At 55.1% G+C, this 17236-nt stretch overlaps 1 protein-coding gene across 1 annotated transcript in view; it reads right to left on the reverse strand.

Moving 5' to 3' along the window:
• Positions 1-10689, reverse strand: part of L3MBTL1 (L3MBTL histone methyl-lysine binding protein 1) — a 19505-nt gene extending 8816 nt beyond the window's left edge. Inside the window, exons 1-10 of the mRNA XM_035893412.1 lie at positions 10524-10689; positions 8189-8412; positions 7327-7471; positions 7035-7173; positions 6229-6352; positions 5480-5585; positions 3214-3305; positions 2458-2562; positions 1438-1573; positions 813-913 (exon numbers count right to left, since the gene is read on the reverse strand). Coding sequence (XP_035749305.1) covers positions 813-913; positions 1438-1573; positions 2458-2562; positions 3214-3305; positions 5480-5585; positions 6229-6352; positions 7035-7173; positions 7327-7471; positions 8189-8412; positions 10524-10659 — 1308 coding nt within the window. The 5' untranslated portion in view covers positions 10660-10689. The remainder of the gene's footprint in view (positions 1-812; positions 914-1437; positions 1574-2457; positions 2563-3213; positions 3306-5479; positions 5586-6228; positions 6353-7034; positions 7174-7326; positions 7472-8188; positions 8413-10523) is intronic.
• Positions 10690-17236: the final 6547 nt, after the last annotated feature.

Consider the following 17236-nt stretch of genomic DNA (forward strand, 5'->3'; position numbering starts at 1 on the left):
GAGGAAAAGAACCTTCAGACCCTCAAGATCTTCTATAAGCAGTAACCTCCAACAGCCTCCAATTACACCGATTCAGATTTTGTCACAAAACACTTGTTTGCGGTCACGTTGCTTCAGCATTAGCAGTAACCAATGCCCTAGACTTGGCATGAAGAGCTGGGGTGGGGCCCTTCATCCTACCTAGCCTTTAATCCTTGGGTCCAAAATCTGTGCAAAATGCTGCATCACACACGCTTGTGGGGTTGTTGCAGCAATGAGCAAGAGGGCTTAGACACAATAAATAACTTGGAGAGGCTGATTTATCAGCAGGCTGTCTCCTCTGCAGCTGACAAAGAAGCCATCAGCATTTTGCACTCCGCTATATTCCCACTTTCCTTACCCAAGCTGCCATATGAAAAGCAAAGGTGGAGACAGAAACAATAAAGACACGAAACAGAGACAAAAGAATTATACATAGGAAACATTAACTGAGAGGGGTTGGCAAAATAACTGTTGAAAGTAGTGGTTACTTCTCCTCACCAGTGCTTCTGCAACAGACTTAACTGTCCCTGAGACTGACCTGGATGAAGCAGTGAGTCAGACCAACGCCAGTTTTGGGCACACCAAACTGGTGTCCAACCTACAGACCCTCAGCAGCAAAGCGTGTTGCATCTCATTAAGCAACACCAGCAGCATGCTCCCCCAGCCCCCTGCACTGTGGGCTTGAGAAATGTGGGGTGGCCGGGGAAAAGCCCAGCGCTGGGGGAGGCTGGAGGGGAAGAAGTCACACCTGAACCTGCAGGCTTGGGTGGGAAGGAGGAGCTGCTACTCACAGCGTTTCGGACCATGAAGAGGTGCTTAGGAGCTGCCTGAGCCTTTGTTATCTTCAGGTAGTTTGTCCAGGTGAATTCTTCTTCCTTATACCCTACAACCCCTCAGGAAGAGAAACGAGAGCAACGAATTCACAGAGAGCAACGAGGAGGTCGTGGGGCCCAGCCCAGCTGTTGCCAACCAGCCCTCGCCCTGCCAGGCATGCCCTGCTGTGGGTGGACGGGGTCTACAGCAGCCCTGGGAAACCCAAAGCCCATGGCTTACCCCCAACAGCTGATTTTGAAGGGGTGCTAGGAAATGTTAGCAGTGGAGTGGAAATCCAGAGCTCCACTCCTCCCCAGAAAGCGTCAGTCCCAGTCCCACCTGCCCTGGGGAGAGCTGCTGGCTCCAGCCTGGCACTGGGACACCCAGGGGGATGGGGCTTTGCCCCAAAATGGGAGCGAGCAGAGATCTTTAGCATGATGGGTGCCTTTCGGTTGTCCTGTGGAACCCCCCCCAGAACAGCGCCATCCCCTCCTGGGCCCCATGGAGCCACCCTGTCCCCATCTCCTGCTCTATGTTTGGGGGCCCACTCCTCGTCCTCCTCCTTCAACAGGACCCACCAACTGAGGCTCACTAACTCCTTACCTTTTGGGGGCTGGAGTTTGTGCCCCGTCTCCTCAAACCAGCCAGCGGGGTGGATGTCGGGGGAGTCAGCATTCAGCCAGAAATCATGGCACTCGGAGTAGCCATCAAAGTGGAGGCGCATCCGGTAACCGCACACCTACCAGCAGGGAGGGGAGGAAAAGGAAAGGACCATGGAAACCTCCTTCTGTCCCTGGCTGAGCATCGCACACACCTCCCCTCTCACACACAATCTCAGTGTATCGCTTAGGGAAGCCAAGAGTCAATCACAAGCCAGTGCCTGAATTGGGAGGCGCTTGCCAGTCCCAAAAGGTGTCCAGCACAGAACGAGGTTAAGTGTAAGGCCACCGCAAGCCAGCCCTCAGAATGAAGGTACAGGCTGGTGTGTGAGGTGCCACGCTGGGGTACCTTGCTGGGTCCAGCAAGTGCAAGGGTTCCCTTTCCTGTATCCAGGGCAGATGCCGGTGCAGGAATTTTGGCTAAATGCCGTGCTGCTTTGGTGAAACCTCTCCATCAGCAAGAACAGCAGGCGCTGTTGTATGGCTGATCTCCCTGGCTGCCTGGGAGCCCTGCGAGGCAAGTCTGGCTCAGCTGAGCAGACAGTCCCACAGACATGGGGCCTCTGTGGACAAAGGGAAGAGCAATGGGATGCCTCCACACCCTCCATCTCAAGGGCTCAGGCCTCTCTGAGGAGCATCAGCTCAAAGACAAGAAGCTGTTGCCATTACCACAGTCTCTCCCCGCACTGCCCTGCTGCGTCAGGGTGATGGAGAGACCAGCTAGGCTGGGCCACCACACCTGCTCCGCAGCACTAACTCCCACCCCTATGACCTGGAGGGAAACGTCCCCGTTTCCTTGACTGGGGTGCTGGGGCGCCAGCTCATCTCATGCAGCGATGTGCAGGCGAGGGCCCAAAGCCCATCTCCCCCACAGGCCGGCTGGCAGCACCTCCCCTCCCGCAGAGCCCCGCACTGCACGGAGGTGAGGGGGAACCAAGGAATGTGGGAACTGGAGGCGCCTTACCTCAGCCACCGTCAGGATAAAGTACATAGATGGGTGCTGCGGATCGATCCCCTCCAGCTTCATCCCCACTTTAAAGCCATTCTTGTGCTGGGAAGCTACCTGGCACTGGAAACAAAAATTAAACTACAGTGTAAAAACCGGCACAGGCAGCTGAGTCTAGAACCATCCCAAGGAGCAGCCATCAGGCAATGGGAGCTGCTGGGACCAGGAGGCTGTGGACCACAGGTTATGTTGTCAACCAAATTCTAATTCTTTTCCCGCAGAAAAACACATTCTTCCACCTCCTTGTGGGTTTGCAGCTCTTGCTACTGGCAGGGCAGGGTGTCCTTGGGCAGGGACAAGGAGTCCTGTCCTGCAGCCAGGGAGAGTGGGACACGGGCCTGGCTCCTCTTGCACCCTGGCAATCAGACGCCTGGGAGCAAGGGTGCAGCGCAGCAATGTGGCCTCAGGAGAGCCCACGCCTGGCTTCAAGAAGGGCTGGAAAGGCTCCACCACCCTGCCAGAGCCACCGGGGAGTCCCAGGCAAAGGTGGGGTGCTTGGGATGGGGGACAGAACCCTGCTGGGGAGCGGGACCTGGGGCAAATCAAAACCGGAGGCTGACTGGTCACCTCTGGGTGAAGATGGCGCTTGCTTATCACTCAGAGTCCCGCAAAATAGGGAAGCAAGGAAGAGAGGAGAAGGAGGAGGGGTGGGAAAAAAAAGGGAAAGAAAAAAGAAGATGAAAGAGGGAAAAAGACAGGAAAATCCCAACTCACATCCTGGAAGAGATCTAAAGGGGCAGCGACAGCTTTCTGCTCCTCCAAGTAGGACGCCCAAGACCAGCCTTCTTTCTTCTCCTCACTGGCACCTGAGCGCAGCACAAACGCACACACAAGAGGCGCTGCTGAGGGTCCACTCCAGCCCCCATCCCTGCCTGCCCCGGTGCGGTGCAGAGGGCAGGCGAGCGCACGGGTCCCGCTGGGGCTGCATCCCACTCTCACGCACAGTCCTGCATCCCTGCAAAACTCAGCACCATCCTACCAGAGCCTCTTCTCCAGCAAACCCGGCCAGCTGTTCGAGGAGGGACAGAGCCAAGAGGCCCCCGTGATCCAAACCTCCTCTGTCACTGTACAACGCTCTAGTAAGGCACCCAAGGAGCCTGGGGTCAGCCGTCCTGTGCAAAGCATCAGGACACCTCTGCAACTGGTCCTCCTCCAGCCAGTACATCCGAAATGGCCACAGCACTGATGGATTTGGGACTGCCAGCAGAATCCATCTAGAGGCCTGGAAACTGCTTCCAGCTGCAAGGGGCTCCCAGCTAGTCAAACGAGCAGCGGGCTTGCTTCCCGCTGCCGCTCCAGAGGCGCCAGCTCTGCTCTCCTCTGCTCTGAGACAACCACCTGAGCCCCCCCGGCACATCAGGTCTGCCCCAATGCCCGGGAGATGCATTTATTCTTATGGTATTCACAAAAAGACGATAGCATCATCTCTCCATAGGCAGGGAGGTGATCCTTCATGCCTTTGACCCCTTTGGGAAGGCCACAAAGGCCTTGCCCAAGGCACACGAGACACAACCCAAGTCTCTTGCTCTCCAGCCACTTTCTCTCCCTGCTTTGTAGCACCTGAAGGGACTCCAGGAGTGCTGTGTGCCGAGTCCAGCACTGAGTAATTCACAGCTACAGGTCAGCCATGGCAGCCAGCCTTGGGCAGGGCAGGCCAGAAATGCAGAGGAAAACCACACCAGCTCCTTCCTCCCTTGGGCTTAGGGGAAGTGGAGATGGGAAAAATAGGAACTTGCAGAAGAAATTAAAGCTTCGGCGTTCACTGAGCTTCAGTGAGCACGGTTACGAACCCAGATGGTTCGCTAATACTTAAGAGTGACCAACACCTTTATTACTCTTTAGGACACAGGAAAAAGTGGCAGGCACGTTTGAGGACTCCATAAGTACAAGGTCTGCACTTCTGGAGAGTGATAAATATACCTGGAGACAACATATACACTGGAGACAGCGTATACACTGACTCCATTGCACTGAAGCATCCAGGTGTGTATTTTGTTTGCGGACGTACTTCTAAAAGAAGAGAAAATAAAATGCTGAAATAACAAGGCTCAGCACCACTTACTTGTGTGCGGCAGGGAAGGTCACATGCTCAGGGCTCAGATTCTAGATAAAAGGACCTGGCAAGTGAGTATGAGCTCCCTTTTTAATAGCGGTTAACACAGGGTAACATAGGGGCTAACGACACCTGACCCCTGCTACTGTCCCTACATTTGGCTACAGAGAGGACTATGAAGCTGGAACAGTTTAATTTTGAAATTACTTTGAGTATAACCTTTCACTATTCAAAGACAAAAGGTTTCCCATAAAGGTTTATTTTCAGTATTTTCCCGAGTTTTCCTTCCCCATCACCCCCATCGCGCTGCAGGGAAAAAACCAAACAAGCAAACACTGCATCACTCTGCCTGCCTCCTTTCCCTCTGTGTTGACAGCTCTGTGTTTGAGATCTCCTCTGATACGGTCCAGGAATGGATCCCCACAAGATGAGACAACCCCACATCACCTGGCTTCAGTGGCACCAGACCTACAGGAGCAGCTCCCAAACTTGTGAGCTCCCCACCACAAGAGGGACATTCCCTGTAAGACTGTCAGGAAGAGGGGGCAAAGCCAGATGTGGCGCAGAGTCACGTTATTGCTCAGGATAGTGCCTCTCGGAGCAAACACGGTATCCACAAGCAAATAATACATTCAGCTCCCAAGGGGAGGGCCCAGAAAGCACTGTACAGTACGGCTCAATGCCTAAAGATGACACAGCCATATCTGTAAGGGTGCACCCTTCCCATGGAGAGAAAGAGAGGAAAGGAGAGAAATGGAAAGAGACAGAGAAAGCAGGATCAAGCAAGCAGAGGAGCTTACGAGCCTTTGGGAACATGTACCAGCACCTTGCACTGGGTATTTGACTCTGCTGGAGCACCAAAATGCTGGCCCAGCCCTGCAGCACCACAGCGGGACCCCACAGCCGTGGCGGGAGCGCTCACCCCACCGCCCACATGGCCCTCCATACCGTGCTGGCTCCCGTTCCACGCATCAGCCTCTGGATTGCTGGCAGAGTCTCCTGCAGAGTTTTTCCTCTCTTCCTGCTTTTCCTCCTAAACATGAGAGCAGACAAAAGAGAAACCCATTGCATTGGAGGTCTGCGCAGAGGTTTATGCTGTGTGTTGTACCCTCACGCCGGTGCCAAGTGCCATACTGGGCCTCTGCAACGTGCGTGATTTGACTGGTGCTTGGCCCAGAAATGGGCGGCTGAGAGGATCTGATGATGGGAGCCCGAGGGGGATTTTGGTGCTGAGTGGTAGCAATCACACCTGGAGTGGATCTGCTATGGTCAGGGCTGGCAAGCAGAGCTTCCTTCTCTCTTCCCCAGGAGACACATCACGCAGACAGACACTGTCTTACTTCAGCACTCACTTTGGTGGCCCAGACTCAAGAGAGCAGTTGAGAGCGCTTGATACCTATGGCCCAATCAGGACTGTGCCTAACACTAGTGTCTAGGACAGCCCTAACCCAATCCGAGGCGCTCGGCATGCCAGAACAGCCAGCCAAGTGTCTAGAAGCCCTGATGCCCAACACATTTGAGTCTTTTTGGCAGAAACAGCCAACAGGTTACCCCTTGGACATACAGCTGACAGCACCGACGAGAATCGCACCTGCCCGCAGTGAATGCAGGGGTGGCCATGGCCCACCCTTGACATCGGCACATGCACACACATACTCTGCCTTCCCTCCTCCTACCATTTGCTCGGATTCATATTCGTCCTCTGAAGGGCTCTGGTAGTCCTTCCTCTTTCGTTTCTTCACTGGCTTGAGGATTTCGGTGGCATTGGTACTGCTGGCAGAGTTTTCCACAATGACGGATCTGCACAGAGGAAGGGAGAGTAAACCACTGCAGCATGGTATGTGGCAACGGCTAGGGTATTGGTATGGGAGCAGCTGCTGGACATTCACTGTCACCCCGTTTCTTACTCACATGTCCTCCCACCCCTCCTCCTGACTAATGCACGTGCTCCTCTTAGTACAGAAGTTGGCAAGAGGTGAGAACCAGGGTACAGACCAGAATCACCCTCACATGCCTGGGTGTCAGAAACCTGAACCCAGGATGGATCAAAAGCCGCCTAGTTTCGTAGCAGGGCTCTAAGCTGCACCAGAGTACCACAGAGACGCTGGAAAATGAGTCCTGGGAGTCCCAGGTTAGTAAGCAGAGGGGCTAGGAACACCCGTGTGACCCACACCTCCCACTGCTGCTCAGCCTGGAAGCACCCACTGCAGCAACCTCCTGCTCCAGGCCTGCTCCAGCCACAAGTTGGGCAGGAGAAAATCTGGCTCCTGTGCTTCCTGCTGTCCCCTGGGACAAGTCTTCAGCCCCCCTATGCTGCAGCCAGGGTGTTCTGCCTACAGGAAAGAGGGAAACAAGTGGGGTCCCCAGCACCCGCCAGATACAGATGCGCTTGCATCCTTTGCTGGAGCATGTGGACCAGGGGAGGGAGGACAGACGGACGGATGGATTCGGCTCTGCATGGAGCAGACTCCCCTTCCTTTACCTCTCTTTGAACTGCTGGTGACAGTGCTCACTGCAGAAGCCCCTGCCTTCCCGAGCTCCATCCGACACGTGTCTCCGGCCACAGGTATCACAGTGGCACATGCCTTCTGCTGTTGGCAGCTTGGTCTGCTCCAGCACATCTGAGTCAGAGAGAAGAGGAGCAGTGAGGCACAAGGTGCAGCAAAGAAAGGAGAGCAGGAATCAGGAGACATTTGCCTTGCTTGGGGCCTGCGCCAGGTAGCACCTGCTGGTTGACAGCACCCACCCCAGGAGTGCCACCACGGTGCCCTTACCCTGAGCCACGGTAGGATTGTCTCTGCTGGTGGGTGCCACCTCTGAGTCCCCATCTTTCTCTGTGTGACCCTCCTTTATAGCTTCCACTGGAGGTATCTTATCAGTGCTCACCACCTTCAGCGTCCCGTACTCATTTATTCGAAACTGCATCATTGAACCAAAAAACCAAGGAAAAACAGTTGACGAGAAGGATAGAAACGCAACCTGATAGCTACTGGGTGCATGTGAGCTCTGAGAATGAGAGGGAAAGGCTGCTGCCCCTCCCTGCTGGCCACTGAGCCCGCCAGGGCTAGCACACTGCCAGCGCTTGGACCAGACCAGCACCCACTGGCAGCACGCGGGGCAGGGTGAAAGCTGGAGGACATGGTGCCCTGAGGCTGAGTAGCAGCTGAGAAATTGGTGCATTTTGTGCAAGCTATTTCATGTACCGAGGGGTACACCTAAAGGCACCTGCTGCCTGATGAGCACACGGCCACTGTTCCCAGGGTGAGTGCAGGAGCTTGGCGAGAGCCAACTCCAGGGCACAGCCTGGAAAGGGACAATGCCTCGCAAGCACGTAGCATCCTTCTGCCTCCCTGTGCAGGGCAGACCTGCTGCAGTCCCCCAGGCACCATGGGTGCGCTCGCTCTGCCAAGCTCACAGGACGGGAGGGGTGTAGGGGTGCGGCACAGGGAGAGCTGTTGCAGAGCCAGAACAGCCAGGGATCCTCCAGCTGGGGTGTGGGTACTGCCAGGGGCCTCCTCATGGCCTGGTGGTCCCTGTCTGGCACAGGCGGGGGCACTGCCACTTGCAAGGGCCAGCAGCTGTGGAGAGTGGCGGGGGGGGGGGGGGGCAAACATGGTGGCCCAGGGCTACACTTACCCGCAAGTTACTCCCAGGCAGAGTAGCCACCCCATCTTTCCACTCCAGCACGCGGACTGTGCTGCAGGTCTGCACCCCACTGATCTGGGGAATGACAGTAGCTGTGATGGGCTCACTCCCTGCTCCCCTCTCTGGCCTCTCAGCCCCTGTGCTTCTCTGTGGTTCTCGGGGGAATCGCTGAATTTCTAAGGTGCTCGTGGGAAGGTTGATGGTAGTGGCATTTGCTTGAGAAGGGAAGAAAGGAAACAAACAACAAGAGGCATACACAGAATGATTAACTGATGCAAACAAGGCTCAAAGGCAGCACAAAATGACAGAGAAGACATAGTCTCCCAGCTGAGGGCTTGGTGCTGCAGGCTAAAGCACCCACAAGCAGGCAGCGTGACCCAACCAGATCTGCAGCCAGCAATGGCTTGTGCCGGCAGCTGGAGCCAACAACCATCCACATTCAAGAGTTCCAACTTCAGCCTAACCTCAGGCTGTTCCCATGACCAGGACCGTGCTGGAGAGCCCCTGGACCGCATCTTCCGGTTTAGTTTCATTTCGAAGGAACACACTGGGCAGCCCAGGGCCCCTCCGCAGTTGGAACTGAGGCACTGGGAGCAGGAAAAATTGGGAGATCTCACCTAACACATATCCATGCTTCGCTTGCACACCTCCTGAAAGGCACTGGTCAGCTGGACAGAAAATCATTCCAAATTTCAAGAGGGGTACAAAAATGACCCTGGTTATTAACAGGCCTGTCAGCCTCACTGCAGTGCCTGGTGAAATTATGGAGAAGGTTATTCTGGGAGCTAAACACTTGAGAGACACTGCAGTTGTTCGCCATAGCCAACACAGGTTCAGGAGGGGAAAGTCCTGCTTGACTAGCTTGAGTTCCTTCCAGGAAAAGGCCACCCATCTACCTGACCAAGGGAAGCTGGTAGATGTGGGCTTTTGGGATTTTAGCAAAGCTTTTGATATTGTCCCTCACAGCACCCTTCCGGACAAAACATCGAGCATGCAGCTAGACAAGTCCGTGGTACGATGGGTGAACAACTGGCTGGTGGCCAGCCACCAGTGGGGCTCCGCAGGCCTCCATTTTATGGCAAGTGCTCTTTAATGCTTTTATAAATTATCTGGATGCAGGAGTCGAATGTACATCAAGTAAGTTTGATGATGACACTAAATTAGGAGTAACTGTGGACTTCCTTGAGGGCAGAGAGGCCTTACAGAGAGATCTGGATAGACTGGAGAGCTGGGCGATCACCAACCGTATGAAATTTAACAAGAACAAGTGTCAGATTCTGCACCTGGGATGGGGCAATCCTGGTTATACATCCAAGCTGGGGGCTAATGGCCCCAACAAGTGGGTTATAGGTACAAACTGGGGGGTGAGAGGATGGAGAGCAGCCTCACAGAAAGAGGTCTGGGGGCTCGGGTTGCTGGCAAGCTGAACGTGCATCACCAGAGGTGCCCTGGCAGCCCAAAGGACCAGCCTGGTCCTGGGGGGCATCAAGCAGAGCATCGCACTGGCGCAGCCCCACCTCAAGCACTGGGTGCACTTTGGGCACCTCAATGTACCAAGGACATCAAACTATGAGAGTGTGTCTAGAGGAGGGCGACTGAGATGGTGCAAGGTCCCGAGGGCAAGGCTTAGGAGGAGTGGCTGGGGTCACTTGGCTTGCTCAGCTTGGGGAAGAGAAGGCTGAGGAGGGCCCCCATGGCAGCCTACACCTTCCTCACGGCAGGCAGCAGAGGGGGATGCCCATCTCCTCTCTCTAGTGACCAGCGACAGGACATGAGGAAAGGGAATGCAGCTGCATCAGGGCAAGTTCCGACTGGACATTAGGAAAAGGGTCTTCGCTGAGAGGGTGCTCGGCCCCTGGACCAGGCTCCCCAGGGCAGCAGTCATGGCACAGGGCTGCCAGGTTTCGAGGTACATCTGGGACAACACTTTTAGTCATATGGTTTAGTTTTAGGTAGTGCTGTGAGGAACGGGGAGTTGGACTCAATGATCCTTACAGGTCCCTTCTTCCAACTCAAAACGTTCTGTGATTCTGTGATAATGCAGCCACCCAGGAGCCCACATGCCCTGCAGAGCAGGCACCCAGCACACTGTGCTGCGCTGGCACAGGGCCCTAGACATCAGGGATTTGGTTTAAAACTCAAGAGGTTTTGATTGGCCACAAATCATCCAAGTGATGTGGGATAGCCACAGAGAACCTCTAAGATGGCAACAGCAGCACGGCTTTGCCTCCCAAGGTTTGAGAGGAGCACATACAAGGAATGTGAGGTATCAATGCCGGGGGAGAAGGCTGGGGAGGCAGTAGTTAGAGAGGACAGTTCTGGCTACCTGGTATGATGAAGGCAGTCGTTGGCAGGTGGGTGCTCTGCACAGTGCTCTCAGTGGTGACCACGTGGACGCTGACCTCCCCAGCAGCATTCCCCTTTGTGCTTCTCACAACCTCCATCTCTGCTCTGCTGTCCATCACCTTGCCTGGGCACAGAGCGAGACGCTGGAAGACGCAAGAAGGAAATCGAGTTTGGTACAAGAACAAGCATGACAAAGGAGCGAGAAAGAGACTGTGGAGGATTGTCCCTCCCTTTCCACCATCTCCCAGCAGAAACTCCTGTAAGATGTGTTAAAGGCCCACTGAACCCAACCAAGAACAGCATGAAGGTCACAGCTGGTACCAACATGACCTAGTCCAGCCCCCGTTGTGAGATCCCAGCTCAGAGCCTGCGAACACCAAGGGTTTTTTCTCACCTGGCACCACCATAAGATGGCACGAGCACAGCAGGTCCACCACAAGCTGCTCCTGGCTCCCACTGCGGCCTATGCCACTCTGATGCAGACTGTGGCTGAGGCTCGGCAAATCCTACCCTGGAGAAGATGGAGGTCCCTGAAGTTCCCCTTCCAGTTCTCCCGTGAGGCAGTTACCCTTGGTCTTCTATCAGGCTGCAAGAGAGAATTTCACAAGTGACAGGAGTTAACTGGGTTGGGGGGACAGGATGGAACATGAAGTCCACTGCACGCAGCTGAGTTTCTCACGGGACTGGTGATGTTCAACCCATTTAGCCATGAATTTCAAGGAGTAGGCAAGGTGTCAGGGCCCTGAGGGCACTTACTGGCCCTGACTAGCCTCCCCTGGGACCCCCACCCATGGGCCCAAGGGCTCCATCTCAGCCCACCCTCAGCCTCCCTATGCCACCCTGCAGCAGTGCTGGTCCAGCTGGCTGGCTGGCAGCCTGGCTTTGTCCCCAGAATTTCAAGGAGTAGGCAAGGTGTCAGGGCCCTGAGGGCACTTACTGGCCCTGACTAGCCTCCCCTGGGACCCCCACCCATGGGCCCAAGGGCTCCATCTCAGCCCACCCTCAGCCTCCCTATGCCACCCTGCAGCAGTGCTGGTCCAGCTGGCTGGCTGGCAGCCTGGCTTGGTCCCCAGCCTCGCCTACTGACTTGAGCTCCTAGCTGGACCTGGCCACAGGGGCCCTGCCAGCCACCTTCCTCGGTTCCCTGTCCCTGGGATGGCAGCTGGCCCCTGCTGTGCCCCAGTGGCAGCACGGTGCCTACCCCACGATGTCCACAGACCAGGGGGACTGGCCTACAAGGCGGAGGGAAGGACAGCATTGCCTCCCAGTGCCCAGGATGCCTCAGCAAGGGAGGGCTCTGGGTGCTGCTCCTGCCCTACTGAAAACTGCAGCAGACCCACAGAGCTAAGCAGAAAACCGACAGTATCATTGGATGCACTCAGGGAAGGCGGCTATGGATGGTCCGGGTGTCCCAGAGACTGCTGGAGTCTGAGGACACTGGGCTGGGGAAGGATTTTGGACCTGCCCTGTCTCCCACACCCTCTTCGAAGCACTTGCTGCTGGGACGGAGGCTGGGTTGCTGTGGGGCTAAGCAGAGGACCATGCTCACATCTTGGTTGCTTTTGATGCAACCTGAACTTGAAAGAGGAGACAGCCGTGTGGAACCACTTCAGTGGAGCACGGTTAAATAAGGATTTGGCTACAAAGGGCAAAGTCCAGAATTTTAAAACCTGAGACATTAAGATAAAGGTGTTACAACCAGGGGGTAAAGAGTGGGATGGTGCGCTCGCGTTAGGGGAAGATCTGTTTCCTCCTCTCTTATGGTGCTGTCAGGTTCGTGATCAGAAGTACCTGATGTTCAGCTGACAGACAGTACAGACCTTGAAGGCCCTCTGGGTGCAACACCAGAAAAGCACTGTGAGGTGTCAGGAGAACTGAAGGAACCGAGCAACTCAGCTGGACACCGAACTTCAACTGAAAGCCAGAATGAATTTGGCAGCCAACCCGTCCTGGTGCTTCCCAAAACCCACCAGGAACCTATCTGCTTCCCTAGGCACTTAAATCATATTCATCCTTGACTCAGCACTTGCATCAAATGTTTCAAGGACAATTCCACACTTTGTGTGAGCTGTTAACTTTTTTTTTTTATAATTTAACCAGAACTTGGGACTGGGAATGCATAGAAAGTAAGAGAAATAACTCAATCCAGTGCCCAAACTGGCAGCAAATAACTGCACAAGTAATAACCAGTGGTAATTATCACATGTCAAATGCTCTTCAAATCCTTGCGGGGCCGCCTGCTGATGCTGTCGAGATTGGTACTCCCATGCCTTATGAGTTCAGGGTGAACAGAATGAATTTGGATTAGAGATTGCGGTACCATTCCTTAAACTGGAGGAATTAAATAACTGAGATTTAGGACTTAACCTCCAGCCAATCCCTCCTCCAACAACATCCTGGGAGAGGCCTTGCTGCAGCAAAGGGCAGGTCCCCACACTGCCCCACCACTGGGAGCCAACTCAGAGGGTCAGGAGCCCTCCACGGAACCTGGGGGAGGCAGAGGAAGGAGCCCATCCAGCCCACAGCCCTGCCGTACAACAAATAGTCACTCCTGTTCCTCTTATCTGCCCCTCAGCGGTGGCGGTTGTGCTTCCCCCAGCACCTCTGGCCAGAGCAACCTCCTTCTGGCTGGCGGAAACCGCTCCCTAACACCTTGCCCCAACTCCTGCCCTTTGAGCAAGTGAGGAGCACAAATTCTGCAGACAGCTCCCCCAGGACACGTCCTGTTCCATCCTGCAAGGAAGCAAAGACTTTGAGGTCCTGGTCGCCACAAAATCTTTACACTTACAGAGGTCTCAAGCCACGGTTCTCTCCTTGTAAGACCCAAGGGGGGAGACAGGCCCAGAGCTATTCCAAGGCCACACATGAGCGAGAACACTGTTGGTGTGAAGCTGTAAGCACATCGTTGCCACAGCTGAACCCCAGCGACTCCCAGGGCTCTCCCACCTCTTGTTGAGGGCTTCCGCGGTGTTAGGCAACAATTTACCACCAACCCTGCTCACATCAACCCTAGCGCCCACTGTTGAACTTTGAACTCAGGATTTCTGCAATAACCCCCGCACAAACAGTCCCAAGCGCCCCAGAGCACTGCTCTGGACCCCTGCCCCGCGATGCCCTGGAGCCCTGCTGGGGAGACAGGCCTGGGCATGACACAACACCAGGGCTGCGGAGTTCCATCCCCAACCCACAGGAGTGAGGATCAGGATTGGAGACACCATTTGCAGCTCGCAGTTTTCAAAACCCTGGCAGAAAAAAAAACCTGGAAGCTCAGCCTGCTGTGAAATATCTCAGGCCAGGAGCAGCAGACAAGGAAAAGGGGAGAAGAGAACAAGCATCTATGCAAAGGAGCGCAGCCACAGCCATGATCTGCCCGAGCATCACCGCCACAGCAGGCAAAAGGCACCAGCACACGTCCCTTTGGACAACCCTGCTCACTGAGAGTGGGGCTTCTGACAGACGTCAGGGAGAGGACGCCCGCAGCCCGGTTGCTTCAGTGTGTGGAGCCAGAGCCTGGGCAGGTACCACCACCCCAGCGATCGCCTCAAGGGGTCTCCTGCAAGCCCTGGTCTGACCCACTAAGGATTGCAGGATAATTCAGGCTGGAAGGAACCTCAGGAGGTCTCTGGTCCAGCCTCCTGCTCACAGCAGGGCCAGCTATGGGATCACACCAGGTTGCTCAGGGCTTTATCCAGTCTGATCTTGAAAACCTCCTGGGATGGAAACCACCCTCCCTGCGAATTAGCACAACAATTAGCAAAACAAACTAACCCACTCCCTTTCTGGTGGCTGTTCTAAAAGGAGTATTTATTTTCTAAATTTTTTTTATTTCATTGGGATCTTAAAAAGCTTTTGGCCTGCATGTGCCCCAGTGACATCTGATAAAACTTTGCCCGCCCTGACAGGACCAGAATTAGGCCAACACTTAGCAGCTTTCCAAAATCCCACCATCCAGATTTTAAAATAGCAAGCAGCCGCAGAGGTAAAGGCTATTTTGGACTTATCAGTGAGGCCCCCAGTTCTCCATTTTTCCTGCTACTGAGCGCAACTCTGTACGTCTTACAGGGGGTGTAGGTCAGCCCCCCTCCCCAGCAAGCCAGCAGCTCAGCCTTTCCTTTAGATCCACAGGGACCTATAACTCTGCACAACCATGCCTCTCCTCCCCTTTGGCTGAGGGGCAGACAAGAACCTCAGGCTCCCACTCTGGGGAAGCCAGAAAGGGGAAATGCCACCCTAGGGAATGCTGGACACACACAGACGCTGACCTGTGGTCCCTCTAGGACCTCCTGGAAGGAGGAACTTTTCCAGGCAACTTTCATCCAAAAGCACTCCCTTTCTTGGCCTGCTTGGCTCCAGTAAAGCGGCTCTTGCAATCATATTCTCCATGCAGGAGCACATACGTGCATACGGCTGCCTGTCTGCAGTCAGCCCCCCCCAGCCTATTTCAACCAGTTCTGACAGCCAGATCAGATGCCTCCATAACAGCGATCTCTGCCAGAGTAAAACTTTCCAGTTTGCGAAGCCAAGCACCTGCACAGAGGATCGGGTCCCTGCATTGGCCCTCACCTCGCAGGGGGAGCATCAGCGTGGATCAAACATCCAAGAAGCGTCAGGTGTTGATCCCCCCAGTGACCAGCGACACAGGGGCTTGGAAAGCAAGCATTTTTGCAGCGGCTATACACCCAAGGCTCCAACTCTGCCAGTCTCACAGCCACCGTCTTGCAAAACCACAGCAAAGCCAGGGAACGATCCGCTCTTTGGAAAGAGGAGGGATGCACTGCATGAAACAGGCCACAGAGGAGCAGGAAGAAAAGCAGCTCCCAGCACAGAGATGCTGTACAGCCCCATCAGTGCTTTAGAAAGCACAGTCTGGTCAAAATATGTGGTTCTTTTCATCACAAAATTGGCCTAAAATAACCACATTTCAACCAACATTAGTACATTCATTGGCTTTGTGGCTTCTCAGATTTCTAAATATTCCTGAAATCTGCACTGGTGTATCCTGGGGGCCACCCAGTTGGAAAGCTAAAGCCTGACAGAAAGAGCCCTGGGGGTACTTGTAGACACCACATTGAACACAAGCCTGCAATGTGTCCTGCCGGCAAAGGCAGCCAACAGTGTCCCAGGCTGCATCAAGAGGAGGGTCAGAGCAGGGGGAGGGAGGGGATCCTTCCCCTCTGCTCAGCACCGGTGTGGCCACCCCAGAGCGCTGGGTCCAGCGCTGGGCTCTCCAGTTCGAGAGAGGCAGGGATGGACCGGAGAGAGTCCAGCAAAGGGCTGTGGAGGTGGTGGAGAAGCTGGAGCATCTCTGCTGTGAGGAGCGGCTGAGAGCTGGGGCCGTGCAGCCTGGAGCAGGGCGGGCTTGCGGCTCTGCGAGCTCGGGCCGTGCAGCCTGGAGCAGAGCGGGCTTGGGGCTCTCATCAGTCCGTATAAATACACAAGGGGAGGGTGCGGAGAGGACGGAGTCCAGCTCTTCCCAGTGGTGCCCAGGGACAGGACCCGATGCCATGGGCACAAACTGACACATGGGAGGGTCCCTCCGAACATCAGGAAACACCTTTGCACTGTGAGGGCGACCGAGCCCTGGCACAGGTTGTCCAAGGAGGTGGTAGAATCTCCATCCATGGAGATACTCAAAAGCCACCTGGGCACAGTCCCGGGGAGCTGGCTCTGGCTGGCCCTGATGGTGCAGGGGACTGACAAGGTGAGCTCCGGAGATGCCTCCAACCTCAAGCATCCTGTGATTCTATGAATTATTTTTTAGGAATTTCCTCAGCCACGAGAGAGAACTTCCCCATCCTTAACAACAGCTGAGGTATGGATTATTCATTACCTCCAGTGGCAAAACTGAGCCTTTAAGAAAAAGCACCAGCTGAGACCATGCTCAAACCGCATCAGTACCCCAGAGCGCCGCAGAGACGTGGTGGGCTGCGGGCTGCGCCCTGGATCTTCCCCTGTCTTCTGGCATTGCCCAGGGCAGGCGTTGAAGAGATGAACAGCACTGCAGAAGGTATTTGCTCCATATACACACAGGAGCACACTCAGCAACACCCTTTGCAGGAGTGGGTGGCCCAGTGGAGAAAGGCAAACACAGCTGCCTCTTCCCTTCTGAACCTGACTGTCCCTTTAGACCCAGGAGGCCACGCCTTCTCTGGAATAAGCCAGGGGCCACAGAGTCCTCCTGGGTTCTGCTGCAGCACGGGGTGAGGTTTGGAATGGACCATGCTATCCATCATCATCTCGAACCAGGATGAAACATCCTCCTTCTGTGCAGTAAGAGGCTGTTCGTGTTGCACATTTCAAAATAATGAATAGTTTCTGTGAAGACTGAGATGAGAGGGAGAAGGGCAAGAGAGGAGCAAGCTGACTTCAGCTTTAGGCCCAGAACAGAGCAGAGGCTGGGTGTCACCAGCTGTCCCCAGCAGCATCACTGCCGCTGGAACCACCTCCTGGGCCTGAGGGTCTGCTTAGAGCCACAGGCAGGGAGAACAAGCAGCTACTGGTGACCTCACGTGCCACCCCCAAGGGCTCAGGGTGACACCATCCAAGCTCAGCACTGAGGCCAGAGGGCAGCCTGAAGCCTGGGCAGCTCTGGCCAGGCACAGGCCCCCCCCCAGCCACCGCTGAGAGAGGCACAAAGGGGACCCCCGCATCCTCCCATCTTCCGTCCTGCTGCCACAAGCTGCTGCCTACTGA

This window comes from Egretta garzetta, unplaced genomic scaffold (assembly GCF_000687185.1).
Source record: "Egretta garzetta isolate BGI_Z169 unplaced genomic scaffold, ASM68718v1 scaffold440, whole genome shotgun sequence".
Taxonomy (NCBI): Eukaryota; Metazoa; Chordata; class Aves; order Pelecaniformes; family Ardeidae; genus Egretta; species Egretta garzetta.